An 18894-nucleotide genomic window follows, 5' to 3' on the forward strand; every position below is an offset into this window, starting at 1 on the left:
ACAGTAATGTTTAGAGATTCTAGTGGAATTTTAGGATTTTGGCCGCAATATGAGATCTAAAGGTAAAGAGTGAGGTGGCTCCTAAGCTTATCTTACTTCTTTCATACAAAATACATAAGAAATATTCTTCCCCCTATATCATGACATATATCCATGCCAAGTATAGTTTTGGTAGAAAAAAACAGTGTTTGTTTCCTGGGGTATACCTAATATATAGACAGGGTAGTTTTAATACATTCTAATGTAATCGATCAGCAAGGGCATTCAATTTATTTAAATGAAGCGCCCAAAGTCAGGCTGCTGATAAAGAAGTGTAAATTGACAGCTAAAGCCTGCTTTACATTACATCTGCACAAACACACCTTTGGGATACCTGAGAACATTGGTACCATTTTCTCAAAAGGCTTACTTACAAATGGCTTTTTATTTATTTATATTACTTATTGACAAATGCCTTATAAAGCGTTAATATGTTGTCGGGTCAGTTACCTATTTAATGGTGGAGCCACTTCAAATCAATTTGTAAGCGCTCTTTTTTAAAAGTCATAGTTCATTGAATTTGCAATCGTATAACAAAACAGGCGGAAATAGTAACTTTTTTCACAAGATTTGCAATTTAAAGAGAATTGACCATTGCTCATTCTGGTGACTCTATATGGACACTATAAGTGTACTTTTTCATTTTATGACATTAAATTTGAAAAATATTGTAAGGATCACTTGAGGTTTTGACTTTTAAAATCTACATTTTTGGTCAAAAAACAAAAAATGTGCTTGGATAGGTATTTTTCAATAGATTTTCCACATTCGCCTTGCTATAACCATGAAAGAAAGAGATAAGAAGGAACCACAACGAACGCATTCACTTTGTCCACTCCCTTTACCGACATTTAGTTGACATTGTTATTCATGAGGATTTACTTTGATCAATACCCCGCGTTAAATAGGTGATTGGTATTGTATTCCATGTATTTGCATGTCTTCTGGAGCGTGTGTGAAGGATAATTTGAACTAATGACCTTCCGTGCAAGCACCCTATAGGATTTTCTTTGGTGACGTGATCATCGGTCATTGATGGCCTACATCTTTTTCTTCCATTTTGCCCAATTTTTCCGAACTTTGATGACTTTTTTCTAAGAGTTGGCAGTCTTTGGCACTGAAACGAGTTAGCTAGTTACGATTATACACATATAAACTATTAAATTAAACAGGTTTTATGTACCGGACTCAACCGGAACATTGTGCATTATTTAAGAACATTTTACATCTATTTTTCATCGAAAAAGTCACCAAAATCTTACCTTATTTGCTAAAGATGAAACTCAGCAAAAAACCGGCCGATTTTGATTATCTTTTCGATGTTTTATAGACATTTTCTACACAACACGATCAAGAAAACAGTTTGACTGTAGATCCCAAAACAAAGCTACTATACATGTTCAGAGCATCAGTGAAATTCCATAATCTTACTCCTGGGTAGCGTTTGTTTGTTCGTGGATGGGTTTGTTATAAATTTTTTCCAGTAATGATTTTGCCAAGCATCGATCGCGGTAAATGGATCATACATGAAAGTAAGTACCATTAATAGCTTTTCTTTTCATGCGTCAATAGATAAGCGGATTAAAACTTGGCCGATCGAAGTCGTTGTGGTTCCTTCTCATCTCTTTCTTCCATGCTATAACATTGGATTGTGTTATCTGTTGACCTAGTGACGAAAAGTGTTTTTAGGGGGAAGTGTTAGCTTTCATTTGATATAAAAACAATTCTGATTGAAAACCAATCAAAGAGGCCCATTTTTAGCTAGAAGCTTCACAGTTCCTACATTGCTATGCACTCAACCGTGTAGTGCAATCAAAGACTGTGGTGGAGACATTCACTGCTTGTTGTTCTCTGCTTGGAAGCTCTTGGGACGAAAATGTGTGCTCAGGTGTATCGAGGTGGAACCTGTGCGCATGATGGTTTATAAGTGAATCGTTTTTGTATAGAAACCTTTCCATATGTGTGAAACAGTGGGACCACCTATTTTATGAATAGCCTGTCAGCAAATCAATTTGGTACAAAGGAACAACGTATTACGTATCTCCATGATTAATAAATTCCCCTAGAGTGCACCAGTTCGTTGACCATTATCCTTTGTTTATTTTTTGAATTAGCCTTCATCGATGTAATCTGAGTTTCTGCAGTAATGCTTTCTTTAATACACGCCAAACAATAGAGATAGCAGTGCATTGTAACAACAAGTCACAACATCAACATTTTCGTCTGAAAACAGGGTTCCTGGCTGAGTTCGGTACAACTGTAGTCTTCGGTGCCGTATCAATATCTTATAAAAAAGAGCACGAGTATAGCGAGTGTCTTTATATTTCCCCCATGAATGGGTTACTGGTATGTGCTTTGGGTGGAATTGTTCAGTATTGAAGTGCCATTATAGTTATGCCATTATGATATGTTGCATTCAATAATATAAGCCTACGTATACTTTACTTTTACTGTCACAAATATATATAAACTTTTTCATAATCATTTTATACTAGTATTTTGATGTAATAAATATCAGTATAATTTCGAGTTCAACTGAATGCGTTCATCATGATTATTAACGTATTTTTTAAATCAAAAATCGACTATGGCATAGTCTAGGCCAATACATAATCCTTCATGGAACACAGTAGTTTGACAATGGAGTGAAAGACCCACTATTGATTAGGCACATTTCTGAACTGCTAAATTACTTTACGCGCGATCTAAGCTAGTCCTTTTCTGATGGCTGTGTCTCTTACACTTAGGGATGCACCATTAGACTTCAAGGGGGGGGGGGGGGTGGAGGAAGTTGGGGTCAGGGCAAGTTTTTTTTTCGCCGCCAAAGGCGACAATTTTTTTTTTACATTTTCATGCATTTATACAGTTTGGTGAGGAAAGGTTTTTTTTTTTTTTTAGTGTTGGTAGGAAAAGTTTTTTTTTGCTCATGTAGAGGGGGGAAGTTTTTTTTTCAAAAACTTCCTCCCCACCCCGTTGAAGTCTAATGGTGCGTCTCTTACAGACACATCCCCTCTGGAATCCAAACCTGGTTCCCGCCCACTATACATCCCTATAATAGTAGCTTTAAAAAAAATCTAAGGTAGATTTATGAACGTATTTTCTTTTTATTTTCTTTACATATCACCAGTTATATATTCCTATATTTTAAATTGAAAAAAATTAGTATATCGGTTTTTGCATCTGAACTCAGTCTGTTACTGATGAGTGTATTAAAAAGCCCCATATCAGAATATGGTATCAATTATCGGCATGTCTAGGCAGTCTTATGCATACAAATAACAACATTATCAATTTATACATAATTATATACTTTACATTGTGACTGAATGTCCTTGACTCACTACTCATGATACACATGTAACCCCCTTTTAAATATTAATTACATAACCGTACATTTGTAATAAACAGTAAAGCAAGATACATATTTCATGCATAGAAGAAAAAATTATGAATAATGTTTTTGTACAAATAGATGTTTTTGTTTCTATAGAGCAATGAGGAGTTAATAGAGCAATGTCGAAAGTGATCCGATCAATCGTATCTTGTCTCTCTGCAAACGAAATAGTAGTATCATTTTGTTGTGAGAAATATGTAACATTAGAATCTGGTAATTCATGTAGGTCAAAGGTTATGTCTGGAATACTCTGGATACCTAGTATTTTCCTATGACTTTTGCTGAATTAACTCTGAAGGGGTATATGCAGACTTGTAGGCGAGTCACTGAAAGTCGAGTCCGAGTCGAGTCGAGTCATTGAGCCCTTGAGTCTCGAGTCGAGTCGAGTCATGAAGCCTTCGAGTCCGAGTCGAGTCGAGTCATTTGAAGTTGTCAGTCGAGTCGAGTCGAGTCAGGCCATTCTGTCGAGTCGAGTCGAGTCGAGTCGGATATATTTTGTCGAGTCATTTCGAGTCACTTCACGTTTTATATGCTCATGATACCAGCTGTCAACTTGATAGCCCAATTTGCATGAATTTGTACTTTTTTTATTTTAAAATCCCAGTGAGAGTACATAATATTAATTTATGAATCTATGTGCTCCATCCAGTGCATTGTGGAAATCAGTAATCAGTCAGACTTGTAGTATTGCCATTAGGACCCGCCATGAGTATGGGTACGGGTGCGTGTCCCGGACCACGTGTACTTGTACGGGTACGGGTCCCAGGCCATGGGTACGGATTTCAGGTCATGGGTAAGGGTACGGGTACGGATCCCTAGCCATGAGTATTCAGTACGGGTCCATTCCAAAATAGGGTGCGAGTACGGGTACGGAGCCATGGGTACGTGTACGAGTATGGGTACGGAAATTGGGACTCGAGTACAGGTACTGGTCCAGTAGTGGTATGGAAATTGGGACTTCAAGTACTTGTATGGGTCCTATTTAAACAAATTAATTAATCAAGTACAAAAAGAGATCAAATATTGGTGGTCATAGTGAATCTAGCCTAAAGGTGGCATATTTTGGGATGCAAGTGAAAAAACTATGTCTATGTACAGTATGGACAGCCAGACTGTGCAATACTAATTTCAACATATATTTAGCAATGATGTAGCTTTCGAGTCTTATTATGCACATCTGGATAATTATATCCATGTTTTATTAATATTTTAAAATTCATATACATCCCAAATTTCTGTATAAATGGTAAGAACCTCTCTATCAGATGCACAAGCCCAAGCCTGGGCACAAGAAGTACATGTGGCTGGTGGAAATGCTCACACCAGTCAGTCACATTGCAATGTAATTCTTCATGTGTGCAGCATGTAGAGGAGTGTATTTGGATGGGGAATAATCAAAATGATTAATAAAAGCTATAATAATGATATTTTAACATGATAACTTGAAATTCACCACAAAAAAAGAAAGTATCTCTAAATGTTTTCCCAGTTTGCTGTTTTTTTTCCTGTATTGATCAGTCATTGTGTGAATGAGACATGTAGGGGTGTGTGCACAGGCTGTTACAATGACATGTGTGTAGCACATGTACATTTTGTGTAGCCAGGGCTGGATTTACCTTTTTTAGGGCCCAGGACCAGGCTAAAATAAAATTCAGGGCACTTGCTATAGCTTGCTATCTGGATCCATGCGTTACTCCCCACCCAACCCCATCCATGATGTAACTTATTTGTTTTGATTATGATCAGAGGACTCACAGTGGGATTTCCTGCATTTGTGTAGCCATTATACTGTATGGTACCCATGGGTACGGGTACGTGTCCCGGACCATGAATACGAGTACGGGTCCCATGCCATGAGTATGGGTCCGGGTCCCAGGCCATGAGTACGGGTACGGGTCCCAGTCCATGAGTCCGAAGACAAAATAGGGCATGAGTACGAGTACGGGTCCAAAGCCATGGGTACAAGTACGGGTACGGGTATGGAAATTGGGACTCGAGTACGGGTACGAGCACTATAGGTCTGGTAATCAGCAATGATTGACAATGGACTTTTCCACCATGCCAAGTTTGAAGCATGTAAAAAAAATGGTGGATCCTTTAGCCAGATCGACAGGCAATCATACATGTTCATTGTACACACATACATATAATTTATATTTTAAGTTATTATAAAGATGCTGAGAGATAGTAAGCCCACTTTGTAAAATATAAGAATCACAATACACTGAGATGTGTGGAAGAAAACGTGCAGGTATTATTAGAAATATTAAGGTATAATTTATATTTTCGAGTCATTTTTAAAAAGTCGATTCAACCACAGTGACTCGAGTCCCAAGCCTCGAGTCATCGAGTCGAGTCATTAAATTTCGAGTCGAGTCGAGTCATCGATTCATCAACCCTCGAGTCGAGTCGAGTCGTCGAGTCACCTTGCCTCGAGTCGAGTCATCGAGTCACCAAAACTCGAGTCGAGTCGAGTCGAGTCGAGTCATTTCGAGTCGAGTCACTACAAGTCTGGGTATATGACATTATACTATACTTTCTCTGAATCCTTGAAACGAGAGAAATAATTTGGTACGCTTTAAACCAAATATGAGCAACTTTGAAATTTGATCTCTGTGTTGACCTTTGATCTTGAATATAGCCGGAGTACCGGAAATTATTTTGTTAATCTTGTAGTATTTTAGCTTTTATCATGCATCAGCCATTTATCTAATTATATTAGATTTGTCATATTGACCCTAATCTTATGGTGTTTTGCAAGTCAAATAAACATAACATAGGCCTACATGTTACATATTGCGCCCTTTTCATGATTATACGAGTATTTCTTATTACTAGACTACTTTTAGTGATAGACACATAGTTTGACATTCCATCATTTCAAATCATTAGTTTTGGTTTCTCTTTTGTTCAGAAACCAAAAATCAAGGGATTAAAAAGTGGAGATGAACTGGTCTGCAATCATAACACTATTGTGCTGGGAGGACACAAGAGGGTATCTATATATAACCAAAAGTATAATGGCCTATAACCATACGTATGTAATAGCCTATTGTGCTAACATTTTCATTATCGGATATCTATCAACGCGGGCGACAGTTGCTCTCTTCCGTAGGTGGCACACTTTCATGACACCTTATTACACCCGAGTTCTATATACGAGGCCTACATGTAGAAATCATGTGCATATATTGAGGGTGGGGGTGTGTTTTGTTTATTTGTCTGAAATATAAACGATGCATGATGATGTAGATGATTTGATTATGAATTAGATTATTCCCCGGAAAGCACAACCCATACCTCTTACCTATGTTCCCTCCGCCACCTATATATAACCTCCTCCCTCCCCCTCCCCACACTCGATACCGACTCTTCTCTATTATTCCACTCCACTCTTGAGCTCCCCTCTCCTCCTCCTTCGCTTCCCACTTCCAATGCTCTCTCCCCACTGTTTCTCTATCTCCCTTACCCTTACCCCCCCCCCACACACACACACCCTCTTTCCCTGACGATCTCTTCTCTCTCTCTCTTCTCTAATAAATAAATTGAATAAAAGTCAATTTAAACCAGATTTCTATGATATTGATCTTCCGTCATGCGACATGCACATAAATAGAGTTGTGTACAATAGTGTTCATATCACTGAAGTGTCTATTATATCACTCAAGTGTATAATCTTTCAAGTGTCTATTGTAATGTCTGTGGAAATATTTCGATGGTCTATATATTTTCACAGTGAAATAAGCCAAGGCTATTTCGTAGTCTCAAGTCAATGCTTTCAAACTAAATCAATGCTTTCAAATGTAGACTGCTTTGTTCGACTTCTCTGCTCGTGAATATTGCACTGCGAAATATAAACATTTCTTTTGTATACTTAGATCAGGTAACTTCAAACCCTGTAATTTTATTCGTCACACCACTTATAAGAAACTGAAGCCAAAACCGAACCTAACTGTCATAAATGTTTAGTTTTTAACAAAAGGTAGAAACAATGAGTTCGATATCTTGTGATTCAAGTGGTTAGGCAGGACAATAGGAAACCACGTGACCAAAACCAAAACCAAAACTAAAATTAAACATTTGAAATGAGGCATTGTCTTACGATGCACATGTAAATAAGTTCAAGTAATTATAGGAGACTAAAATAAAAAATAAAAAACAAGAAATTTACCGTCTATAGGATTCATTCTTGCTGTCGTTTTATTTGGCACATGTACTGATATTAAGAATATATAAAATATTAATGCTACATGTGTGATGTCTTAGACGTAATAATAATACTGGAAATGATATATGGCAATGTTGAAATAAACGGGGCATGGCAGCGACATTAAAATGTACAATAAATGACCTCAATATGAACTGAACGAACGAAATTGACAATATCAAATTCATAGAAACAAATTGATATATAGTTGATTTGTTATACGGGATATAGATGTAGGGGTGGTATATTGTAGCCGAGTCACCAAGCTCGAATCTCAAGTCGCGTGGAGGCTCGCTCGAGTCAAGACTAATTCTGATTACACTAAGTTTATATTAAAGTGGATGGTGGGAAACAAAAAAACAAATACTGGTCCGGTGAATACTGACCCTTTATCTCTATTAGACCTTCTGAACAACTTATCAACAGAAGAACAGAAGTGAAAAAAAAAGAAGATCGGGAAAATTGCTAATTTGGATTAAAAAGATACTTTGGGTCATTAAAAAAAATGAAAATGGAAGCATTTGTATATATATTTTGACCCCGTTCCGCAGCGCCGAAAATTCGACAATTGTCCATTTGACAGAATTGTGAAACTTGCGCTCTGCTTTGTTTTATGAAAATTTGTTTGTTTGTTTCCTTCTCTTTTTTGGATATGTTGTTTAGGAGGGATTTAGAGGTTACTTGCTTTCTGTTGCAATTTGCCTAGATAACAAGCCATAGAGTGAACAAAATATAATTATTATACAGGGTGTCCCTGAAAGAACTGTATCGTCGGAAACTGATTTGTTTATGTGTTGAGGAACGTATCAGCTATCATATACTTTTTGAATGTTGACAATTGACCGCTCCGTTTTTTAAATAAAAGAATTTTACGAAATTCCCTCATTTTCAGACCTTTCCACGGAGTCAATATCAATGACATGCATGCGCTGAATGATGCGAAGTGATTAGGCTGGCCATCTTAATTTTCAATCATAATAGTTCGTGTCAAAGCCCTTCACAAGTTTAAAACCTAATACGGAATGCGTTTTTAATTAATTCAGTTATTTATTTATTTTACCACCTTTTCATCTCTCAGCATGCTCAGGGAGGTTGCACTGTCGTCAAGATGAAGAATTTTGAGATGTACGCTTTTGTTGACGTCTGGCGATGTCAGACGTGAGATTTTTTTGTAGTGGTTGGGGAAAAAAATAAAACAGCGGAAAAAACGGAAATTTAGTCAATCCAGCGGGAATAACACGAAAAACGTTATTGAACTTATTATGAGTGTTTTTTACTTGTTTGCATTGCTTGAATGTTTATGTTTTCAGAATATCAAAGCGGTATTGTAGCTCTTTTTTGTTTTAAAATGTGTTATAGTATCTTAAGGGCTCATCAGCGTAAGACATTCACAATATAAGTGACATTACTTTGATAAGGGATGTATAATAGTTATATGTACGCCGGTTGGGTGAATTCTGAAAATGGTCTCCAAAATTGCTTACATCTTATTTGCCCCCCCCCCCCCCCCCTTCGACGTGCAAAATATCCTTGCCGTTCACACATTCCTGATCTTAAGGAACCCATATTGAAACCTTAAATTGGCTAACTATGCTGATCAAATGCAGCAAGCAGGAAATCGCACATTTGAAAGTTTTCATTAAAAGTTTGTTACGACTTTTTAGGAAAATTTCTTCACAAATCGTTTGCACCTTACCAAAAAATCTTTCGCCCTTCTTTCTCTTGCCAAAAATCGCTTAAACCCCTATAATTTACCTCGAGATACACATAACTATTGCGCCACCGGTAATTTAAAACCCAGTGCTAGCGATTAAATATGCATGAAACCTATAATTTCAAAGTGTGAAACTAGATTCATCACTGACCATCACAAATCCGTTGGCTTATGGTGTTTGAGACAACACTGGCTTAAATATGGGAAGTTTATCTTAATTGATATCTTATTCCTTTTGCTAGAAAGGTTCGGCAATATGGTAAACTTATTAGTTGCCAAGCTACCTGGGCATTGATGTGCATTACCTAACTTGTTACGTGTCATTTATTATTGGAAGACATGTGAAAGACATTATAACACGTTCGTCTCTCCGAGAGTCTTGAGTTACGACGATAGGAATTAAGATTGTCTATTCCGTCGGGTATATTAAGAAGAACAATCTTTGATCGCCATTTCATTTACGTGAACTTCAATTATGAGGAATAATAACATATATTTTATACTGCTGATTTGTGCCTTTTTGCTGCTATTCTTTCCAATAAGGTAGGTAAAATATTTTATAATTTTAATACAATATGTTTGTTCCTATGACCTATGATATTTAGAATTCCAACATTTCCTACTTTGCAACGTGAATTTGCTATGTATGTATCTTGTTATTCGGTGAATTGCTTGTACATTGCTTAGGCTAAAAATTGTTATGTCTCAAAGCCGCCGCGCGCGTTTTTCTTAGCGCGTACAGCTGAAACGGCAAATTCGTTTTCTTATTTCCCTTTTTCTTTTCTTTTTCTTTTTTGCCGCAAAATCATGAAATTCGGAGACAAATTTGGAAGAAAAGTACTTGATTCGATACTCGCATTGTTTAAGTATAAAACAATTGATATTTGTATTTTAATTGTGTAAATCAACCACAATTTTATGCTGTGTACATTTGAACACTATTAATTACAAATTTAGTTTACAAAAAATCTTTAAAAAAAAAACCCAAACCTTATTCCGCATTCGTTTTTAAACTGCCATGGGCTTTAAGACATAACAATATTTTTAGCCTTAACAACTATCTAAAACCATTCCATGTTATTTTTTCAATTAAGTAAAGCTTCTCTAGCATGTCTAGAACATTTTCAATATGACCACGTTAATTTATGGAGGACGTTTTAATGTTAGATCGAAGAAAGGAATTATAATGCATATTGATGGGAATGACTGTTTATTTAATTTGTTTTGAAATTTGCGACACGCATATTTCAACAATAATCATATCTCATAAGTAAACACCAGTAGGGACCTTCCAAACTATTTTATGAGGATCTCAAGCATTTAAAACAATAAATGCGCAAATGTTATGGAAGAATACATTCAACCTATCAATAAGAAACAAACACTATCCCTATTGTGTCTCTGTGTTAACTTGAGCAAGATGAATATGGTGGTATGTTATTACCCATAGAAAAGCAATATTAAAGGTGGTTGGTCCGATTTGTTCATACTGTGTTTTCTATCTTACATTGCGGCGTACATACCATTTAAAACACGTGTCTAAATTTTGATAAAATGCCACATAGCAGAATACATACCTCCAGTGACGGATACTACTTATACCACGTTTTTGTTCACACCATATAAACCAATTATGTGACCCGTTACAGCAAAATATACCTTAAGTCGGCCGCTACATATATCTCATTTTACTAGAGCCAGTCAAATTCTAAAGCATTCCTTAATCCTATTGTTGAAGAGGATAATAAACACATACATATGCTTATAGATCTGTTTGTTATACAGCTCCAGTATTTGTTTGGTATGGCTAATCCCTGTGCAAGTGGTGAGTTACAAAAGCATTGTATTGTATTTGTCTAGGTATGTATTAGCCACCCATTACCCATGAGAGGACATTCCTGAACCTCGTTGACCTGGGGATTATTTGAAATGACCGCCACTTCATATTGTCATGATTGTTTGATATTTTCAGTCAACAATATGGAAAAAGAGGCACATGTAGCAGCTGACATAAGGTACCATTTTTCCCACACCACGCCAAAATCTTAGCTTTGATATGAAAAACAAAGATGATTGTTGATCTGGTCACACTGGCAATTCTTACTGTATCCTTCGTGGATTAAAAAGAGGATTAATCTGGGCTTATTTATTTTTCATTTCTAACTAATAATTATGTGATCTCATAATTATGGGCAAAGTAAGAAAGCGTGACATTAGATGGAAAATTCAGCATAATGGTTTAAAGTCATTTACGGCAGATATAAAACGCCTGACTGGTTATGCTCTTTAGTCCCGTTCTGCACTAATTCGTACTCTAGACGTCATTTTAGTTTCCTCGAGAGACCTAGCCAACTGGAATCTCATATTATAAACGTCACCAAAATTGTGTCAACCCCCAAAAAAAAATAAAAAAGAAAGAAAACAAAAAAAAATAAAAAAATAAAAAGCAACAGTATTATCTATAAAGTCTGCCATTTTATACCTGATGAGACTTCTTTGCAAACCTTACTGTGCAATTTCCTGGCCAGATCCGCCAATCATGATTCTCTTTTTTACGAATTATCAGGAACAAGACCTGCACAAATTATTTGTGGCTCACCCATTCTGACTCACTTTTCCACCAATTAAGTACCCTTAAAAGCCATGCATGATATATTAACATTTATTGCAATTTTCATTCATAAATAGCACTACAAAATAATCTCTGTACTAATAATGACAACATCAATACACACGGAGCCGGACATTCTTAAGACTTTTACATTCAATTACTCACTACGATTTTTGCTAGCAATACCATCAAAACACATTTCGTCTTTGGAACGACCTTGACCCATCTCTTAAAGGAGGATTTCGTGATCCTAGCATCCTCTTTTTATGACATTTCTCAGTAGATATCCATGAAAAAAGCTTATTCCCAAAATCTCAGTGGATTCCGATTTTGCGTTTGCGAGTTATGCATGATTATGTGTATTACACTTTTCCATAGTCCACTGTTGTAATTTCGTTCTGGTATACCAGAACGAAATTCAAATATGACGATATTTTTGCTAAACGAATTAATCTGCAAGAAAAATTTGGTACATAAACATTATGTAGCCAGTGGTATTAAAAACTTTTTTTTGGAGAAAAGTGGAGGGATGAGGCTGTGGATCACGAAAAATAGACGTAAATGATGGATTTTCATTTTACTTTTGATTTTGGTCTTTTTTTTTAAACAAAACATCTTTATACAATGATGGTTTTATGATGTTACTGAACGAGGTTCTGCTGAAAAGGGCACACTACAACAAAATCATATTCAGTGACCTTTATGCATGATTAAATTAAAAAAATGCCTACTCTGTATTACACTATTCTTTACTTGTACCAATATGTGTTAAAAAACTGAAATGAGATTAATTGAGTGACGTTAGTGCGAGTATTAAATTAGTATTAAATAACGCCAAGTTGACTCAAATAACTGGTGCGTATTTGTACACGTGCGATCAAAGGCGGACCATTTAACATAAAAATAACTCCGACAAAGCGCTGACGTCACTATCTGGAGGGTTCAAATGGCTTATAATTATGTTGTTCTGTATATCACTAAAAACCCTTAATAAGGTGTCACGTCGCTAGTTTAATTTTGACTGAAGCCCATTTAAACCGCATACACCAGATTCTCTCTAAATTGTAACATAGGTTGTAATAGGGAATTATTTTATTCATTTCATTTGACAAATCCTGGCGAAGCTGTTTTCTGTCTCTGTAATACTTTTAGGCCTATCAAAGATATAATTCCCGTGTTGAATGCTTGGTGTCTGGATGAACACGGAGTGTTAGTTAATTTTACAACTGGGCTCTTGATTGGTCCAGAACAAAAGCTATACAATAAGGTACTATATTGCCGCTAAATTAGGTTAGTTCCTACGTTTTAGCAAAATGTACCATTTCAAAACCCTAGGACATTAATGGTCTGAACAGGGAGGTCGATTTTTGATTTGTCACGCCTTTGTGCTTTCACTGCTAATACCAGTCCAAGAGAACGCCAAATATGGATCAGGAGTATTACATAATAATACCCTGCTATGACAATAGCTGCACTAGGTTAATCGTATAATCTCCTGATGTGGTTAGCATGGCTGGGCCAGGAAATCCACAAGGTCAGCCAATGTATGTACATGTATTCGGTACATGTGTCATATCTTTTACAATGGGTGATAAATTTCTGGTTTGTTTTATTTCAAAACGCAACATTCGATATTCTAAAGCTTGGTCCAAATCCAAGAGAAGAACCAACTCTAGTAATTTATGTGGTTTCAAATTATATCAGACGTTGCCTTTTTGATAGAAATGGTGTTTGTTGATGTGCACAGTTTCCCATTAGATCATAACATGCTGTTGTACATCCAAGGTCAAAGGTCTTTTAATCCATATTTGGCGTTGTTCTGGGACTGAATACGGCATCGGCAACACTCACTGACATCGAGATGGGTTCACAATAGATTTTATTGCACCGTACCGTCAAAGAGAGCTGAGCTGGGTTTCAAAACAACACTTTTATTCTCTAAATATGCATTAAATGCGCAATACAATCATAATAGGTCAACGTAATGTATACACATGTTTATTTGTCTTCTTCATTATACATGGAGCATTACATTTGACTACATTGTTTTTATTTAAAATCTATATGACTCATTGGCACACTCAGCTTAGCGTAACCATCACGTTCTACCCAAGAGAAAGAAATATAAGGCATTAATAATAATATACCTCTGTGGTATGGTAGCAACAACGTTGGATTGTATCATATATTGCTTCTTTGCATGCAGAAGAAAACCATTCAAATAGACCAAACATCTGTTTTTATCGATATGATATTAGCGTGTTAAAACCTGTATGGGCATAATGCTGCATATTACATACAATGATTTGAACTATTTCTTGAACATTCCAATTTGTTATTATGGCTGTTATAGTAAGTATTATTATGCTCGATTTTATTATATATTATTTGGACACATATAAAAATCAACATGAAATGCAGAAAGAAGAAAAAAAGAAGAGAAGAAGAAGAAGATGCATTTCAGTAATCAGTAAAAGCACATTTTGAAAGTTAACTGAAACATTAATCTTGCGCAATCATTTGTGTGGGGGTATGTGGGCAGGTGTGGTTATGATAACAATAATGATGATGGTGGTGGTGGTGGTGGTGATGATGTTGTAGTTAGTTTACAAAAATGTACTTAAAGGCCCATTCAGTGATTTGCTCATCCCGACGATCGAAAAAAAAAATCATGAAAATTCAGATGTTGGTACCATTGTCATTATTATAGATGTGCTAACATATCCTGCTAGTGGTTCAGTCAAAAGCTGTGTATTTAAGACAAAATAAGGCAATTTACATGAATCTGTGTTATACTGACAGTATATAAATTAGCAACACGTATTTGAATGGGACCTCAACTTTGTCAATACTGCTGTTTTCCTCATTTTTTGCCCATTCTTTTCATTTCAAAAATACCTAATGACAATTGTAATGACATATCCTTCTCTTTTAGACAATTTATAAACAATTTTAATTTTTTTGTACTTTCGCTGGAATCACTGAATGGGTCTTTAAGTAAATTAATGGCACGAATAGACCCAGGGCTGTCAACTCTCACGCATTGGCCGTGAGTCTCACGCATTGTGTCACTTTCTCACGGTCTCACGCCAAGGTAGTATAATCTCACGCCTAGGTAGTAAATCTCACGCAAAAAGCTTGAAAATGAGTAAAATCTCACGCATCGTCATTAATAATTTGTTGCTCCTACCCCCCCCTACCCCGCTTTTTACATTCCCGAGCGCCGTGGCTCAAATAATCATGGTACAAAATGAACATTGGAGTCGGCAAATCCCGGTACGCCTCTGTCTCACGCCAAGCAATTCCAAAAAGTTGACAGCCCTGATAGACCATCATTTTATTTGAAGGAAAACGCTCACAGCTATTTTGAAAGTTTAACCAATTTCTCACGACTTGTAGCTGTGGTGGCCTGCGGCCGACATCCATCGACATTCGGTGCCAACTGATGTTACTGGGAAGTTGGAGGGGTCACGTGACGAGAATCATGTGACGCGATGAACCGGTTGTGATCTTGGGAGGTGGTGGCCTCCTCTGTCTTTGTTGAGGTCGCTGTTGGTTCGCCTTATGTTGATGGCCTCTTCTGGCACTTTCTGTTCTGGCACTTTCTCCCACATAAGTGGATATGCATTCCTTGCAACATGATGCAGTCATGTCTACAGTAGAATTCACCACGACCTTTGCAGGACTTAAACCCCATTAAAAGCTATTAAACCAAGATAACACTCATTGAAAACAGCTCAACTGATTAAATCAGATCTTCTCTGGTTAAATCCACACTACACATGTTTCTGTTTTACCTGTGCAATGAGCAATGAGCTGGTATTATAGTTTCAGTTGGGTGAACGATTATAAATCAAACGCAAGGTAACAATACTATGTGGGCTTTTGTTTACGAAATGAGACAATAGTCTGCTTATTGTTAACCAGCATTCTTGAAAATGAGAAGCATAATGGTTGCAGACTTAACACGGTGTGGAAATAATTTCCTCATATTTTTTGGTGTTGGTGTTATCTGTCGTTTACATACCCTTCCTAAAACACAAAAGTGCGAATATTTTCAAACACCTAAATTAGCTAAAAATTTAGGACATGTTACAAAACTATATTTTCTAGAATTTCAGAGAATACTTTAAATATTGGCCGGTTATTTTTCACACAGTAACGTTAACTAGGTATACTTCTAACATACACTATTTGTAGAGGTCATGCGTCAATGGTGAGAGCACTGTGTATTGTGTATAGGAAAACGGACAGTAACTGCAGTATGACGTGAGTGCTGATGCCGTTGGAGCGGAACAGTCTTTGCAAGACTCGGTGACCCCTGCCACATAAGGGATAGCCACACTGCCTCTTGATGCAATACTATTGTCCCTAGGTAGCCTGTTTTCGTCCCGGACACTATTTCTCGTGACTGTGTCCCAGGACCAGTCCTGATAGCCGCACACTGCCAGTGATCTGCGGACAATTACTGTTGTTTAACCTCCTCAGAAGACACAATGGTGCACACCGACATCGTCTGGCTAATAATTATTTGGTGCAGCAGAGACACTAAAATTAATACACGGGATCGATACACGTGAATTGCTATGCACGATTTTGATATCAGACGAAAATCTTCGGATACCGGGTTAGAAAATGATAAATATCTCCCGTAAATGATTTCGTATAAAGAAACCAGATGTGGTTCCTTGCACATGAATATATATTTTGAACATATATAATAGTCGTTAGCTTGCGCTTTGAGACAGTAGCTTGCGTCTTGAGTCAAAAACTGACAATAATTCCGCAATTATTCTGATTTATATGTGCCGAATTATATAGCGCAGTGTAAAGGCCAATCGTGAAGGTTGTCTAAAAGAATATGACCTATGGCATACCATGCTTGACTGACACACAGCGAGGTGAGTCACCGAGCTAATCGGGGCTTTTGTCAGTAGCCTTAGTCAGATGTCCTATTATATTTAACAGGTCGATATGTATAATGGCCATGTGTGGCGGTGGATTCAATCTACCATGGCGATTTCTGCCATGAAGATATCGGGGCGACGACACTGTGTGGTGTCTGCTCTCTCACTTAGTGTCCGAATTACGCCCAACTTGTGTTGGAGCGGATGGTGGGAAGAGAAACTTAAATATTGTTTGGTATGGGTGGGTTTACTATATACAGTACTTGAAAACTTAAATGGCCGCGATCATCCCGCGAGATGAGTACATCAAGTACCGGGATCTTTCTTTCTTCTTTCTTCTCCATGGTGAATTTGATAGCCAGATGTTGCGAGTTGATGTGGTTCGTAATGTGATCAATTTTGTTTTGTTTGATGATCACGATGGTGTCATACCATATTAATGCCTTATATTTCATTCTCTTGGGTATCAAAATCTCAATTTTGCTGAGGTAAAGCAGTGAGATAAGACTGTCGACTGAGTCGCCTACCTAGGAGGGTACTATATATCGTCACAAAACTAATAACATTACAATCGCACAATTCGCAAAATGTCCGCTCCCAGACATATTTGATACGTAATTTAATGTATTGTCTGTGTTGATTATAGTTATTTTGGGCAGCATCAGAAGTTATGCTGACTTTAATAAACATTCGTGTTCTATCTTTCACAATATTCATGTCAAAAGTGGTATAAGCATCTTACTATTATGGCAAAAATTTTTCTTAATTGAAGCTTGAAATCTGAAAAAAGAAGAAAATTTCAGAATTGACAAACGCGAATTTGAGGCGTCTTCAATAAATTTCGTTTACATCGAACTAATCACCAGCGTTGATATCAAATATATTGTTGACACCAAAATATATAGTAGGTTATATCTTTTGTTATATTACCCAGACCAAGCTCTCAAGCAACCAAACAAATTAACGACAAAACACATCGAATCTTTAATATCCTTGGAATCACAGATCAAGTTCTCAAATTTGTGCCAATTTCAAATCACAAAAGGCAATTATTTTAATGGAATTAGATCGTTGTGCAACCTTGGAAAGTACTCATCTACGGTCATTAAGAAATCCACTTAACGACACGCGTGTCGTCGCTTAATCAAGCTCACACAATAAAAATCATAAAATTGCAATTACGCTGTTTAAAAGAGATAATGCCAACAATGATATATTCAGTGGAATCAGTAACATCTTGGCATAGGAGCTTAAACGTTATGTTCAATTAACTAAATCGTCCAGAAAACAAGTGGGCCAAATTTCCCAACATTGACTTTCATGATTAGTAATTGCGCTTTTGCTTTTCAGATATATATAAAAGAGGTCATGGCGTAAATGTGATACGCAGGAGAATCAGTAATATCTTGGCTAGGTCAGGTTCAAACGCTATGTTCGATTTTACTTAATCGCCCGAGTTGGGCAATTTTTTACCATGTTCGCACGTCAAAGATGTTTTTATTCGGTTTTATTCAGAGTTCACCGATCGAGTAGTGGCTAAACACATCGCGTGCATTGTGTAGTATTAAAACATTGAATCAGCGACGTATACACTGTGTGCATATCACTATTTGTCTTACGTACTGGCGTATAAATTGTGTGCATATCGCTTTTCGTCCTACGTCTTGTTTGGTCGACCTAGTTGTATAAAGCTATTCATAATAATAATAAGATCGACAAGCTAATACACGGATTTTAGGCGCTGGAATGAAAAGGCACTTTTCTTCATTTTTCCTCATTCGTTTGGCTCGAAATTAAAAGGGGACAATGGGATCAGTAAGAGCTAACATTTAAATAGGAATCTCTTATTTATGCAAATCACACATTATGGCTTTAACTGCAGCCAATTTCTTGTGACCATATCATGAGTGTTACGCCTTTATCTAAGAAAGCCATCATTTTAGATCAAGATGCAAGATGCTTCAAGCTACCCAATACAGGTAAACGTGGTAAATGTTCACAGTATTGGTCGGTATTTCTCCT

At 36.8% G+C, this 18894-nt stretch overlaps 1 protein-coding gene across 3 annotated transcripts in view; it reads left to right on the plus strand.

Moving 5' to 3' along the window:
* The first annotated feature begins 9663 nt into the window (after positions 1 to 9663).
* The window catches only part of LOC140142766 (glycine receptor subunit alpha-2-like), a 39067-nt gene continuing 29836 nt past the window's right edge, over positions 9664 to 18894 (plus strand). For all 3 annotated transcript variants that reach the window (XM_072164754.1, XM_072164756.1, XM_072164755.1), the window contains exon 1: positions 9664 to 9897. In XM_072164754.1, the coding sequence (XP_072020855.1) occupies positions 9830 to 9897 (68 nt within the window). In that variant the 5' untranslated portion in view covers positions 9664 to 9829. The remainder of the gene's footprint in view (positions 9898 to 18894) is intronic.

This window comes from Amphiura filiformis, chromosome 20 (assembly GCF_039555335.1).
Source record: "Amphiura filiformis chromosome 20, Afil_fr2py, whole genome shotgun sequence".
Taxonomy (NCBI): Eukaryota; Metazoa; Echinodermata; class Ophiuroidea; order Amphilepidida; family Amphiuridae; genus Amphiura; species Amphiura filiformis.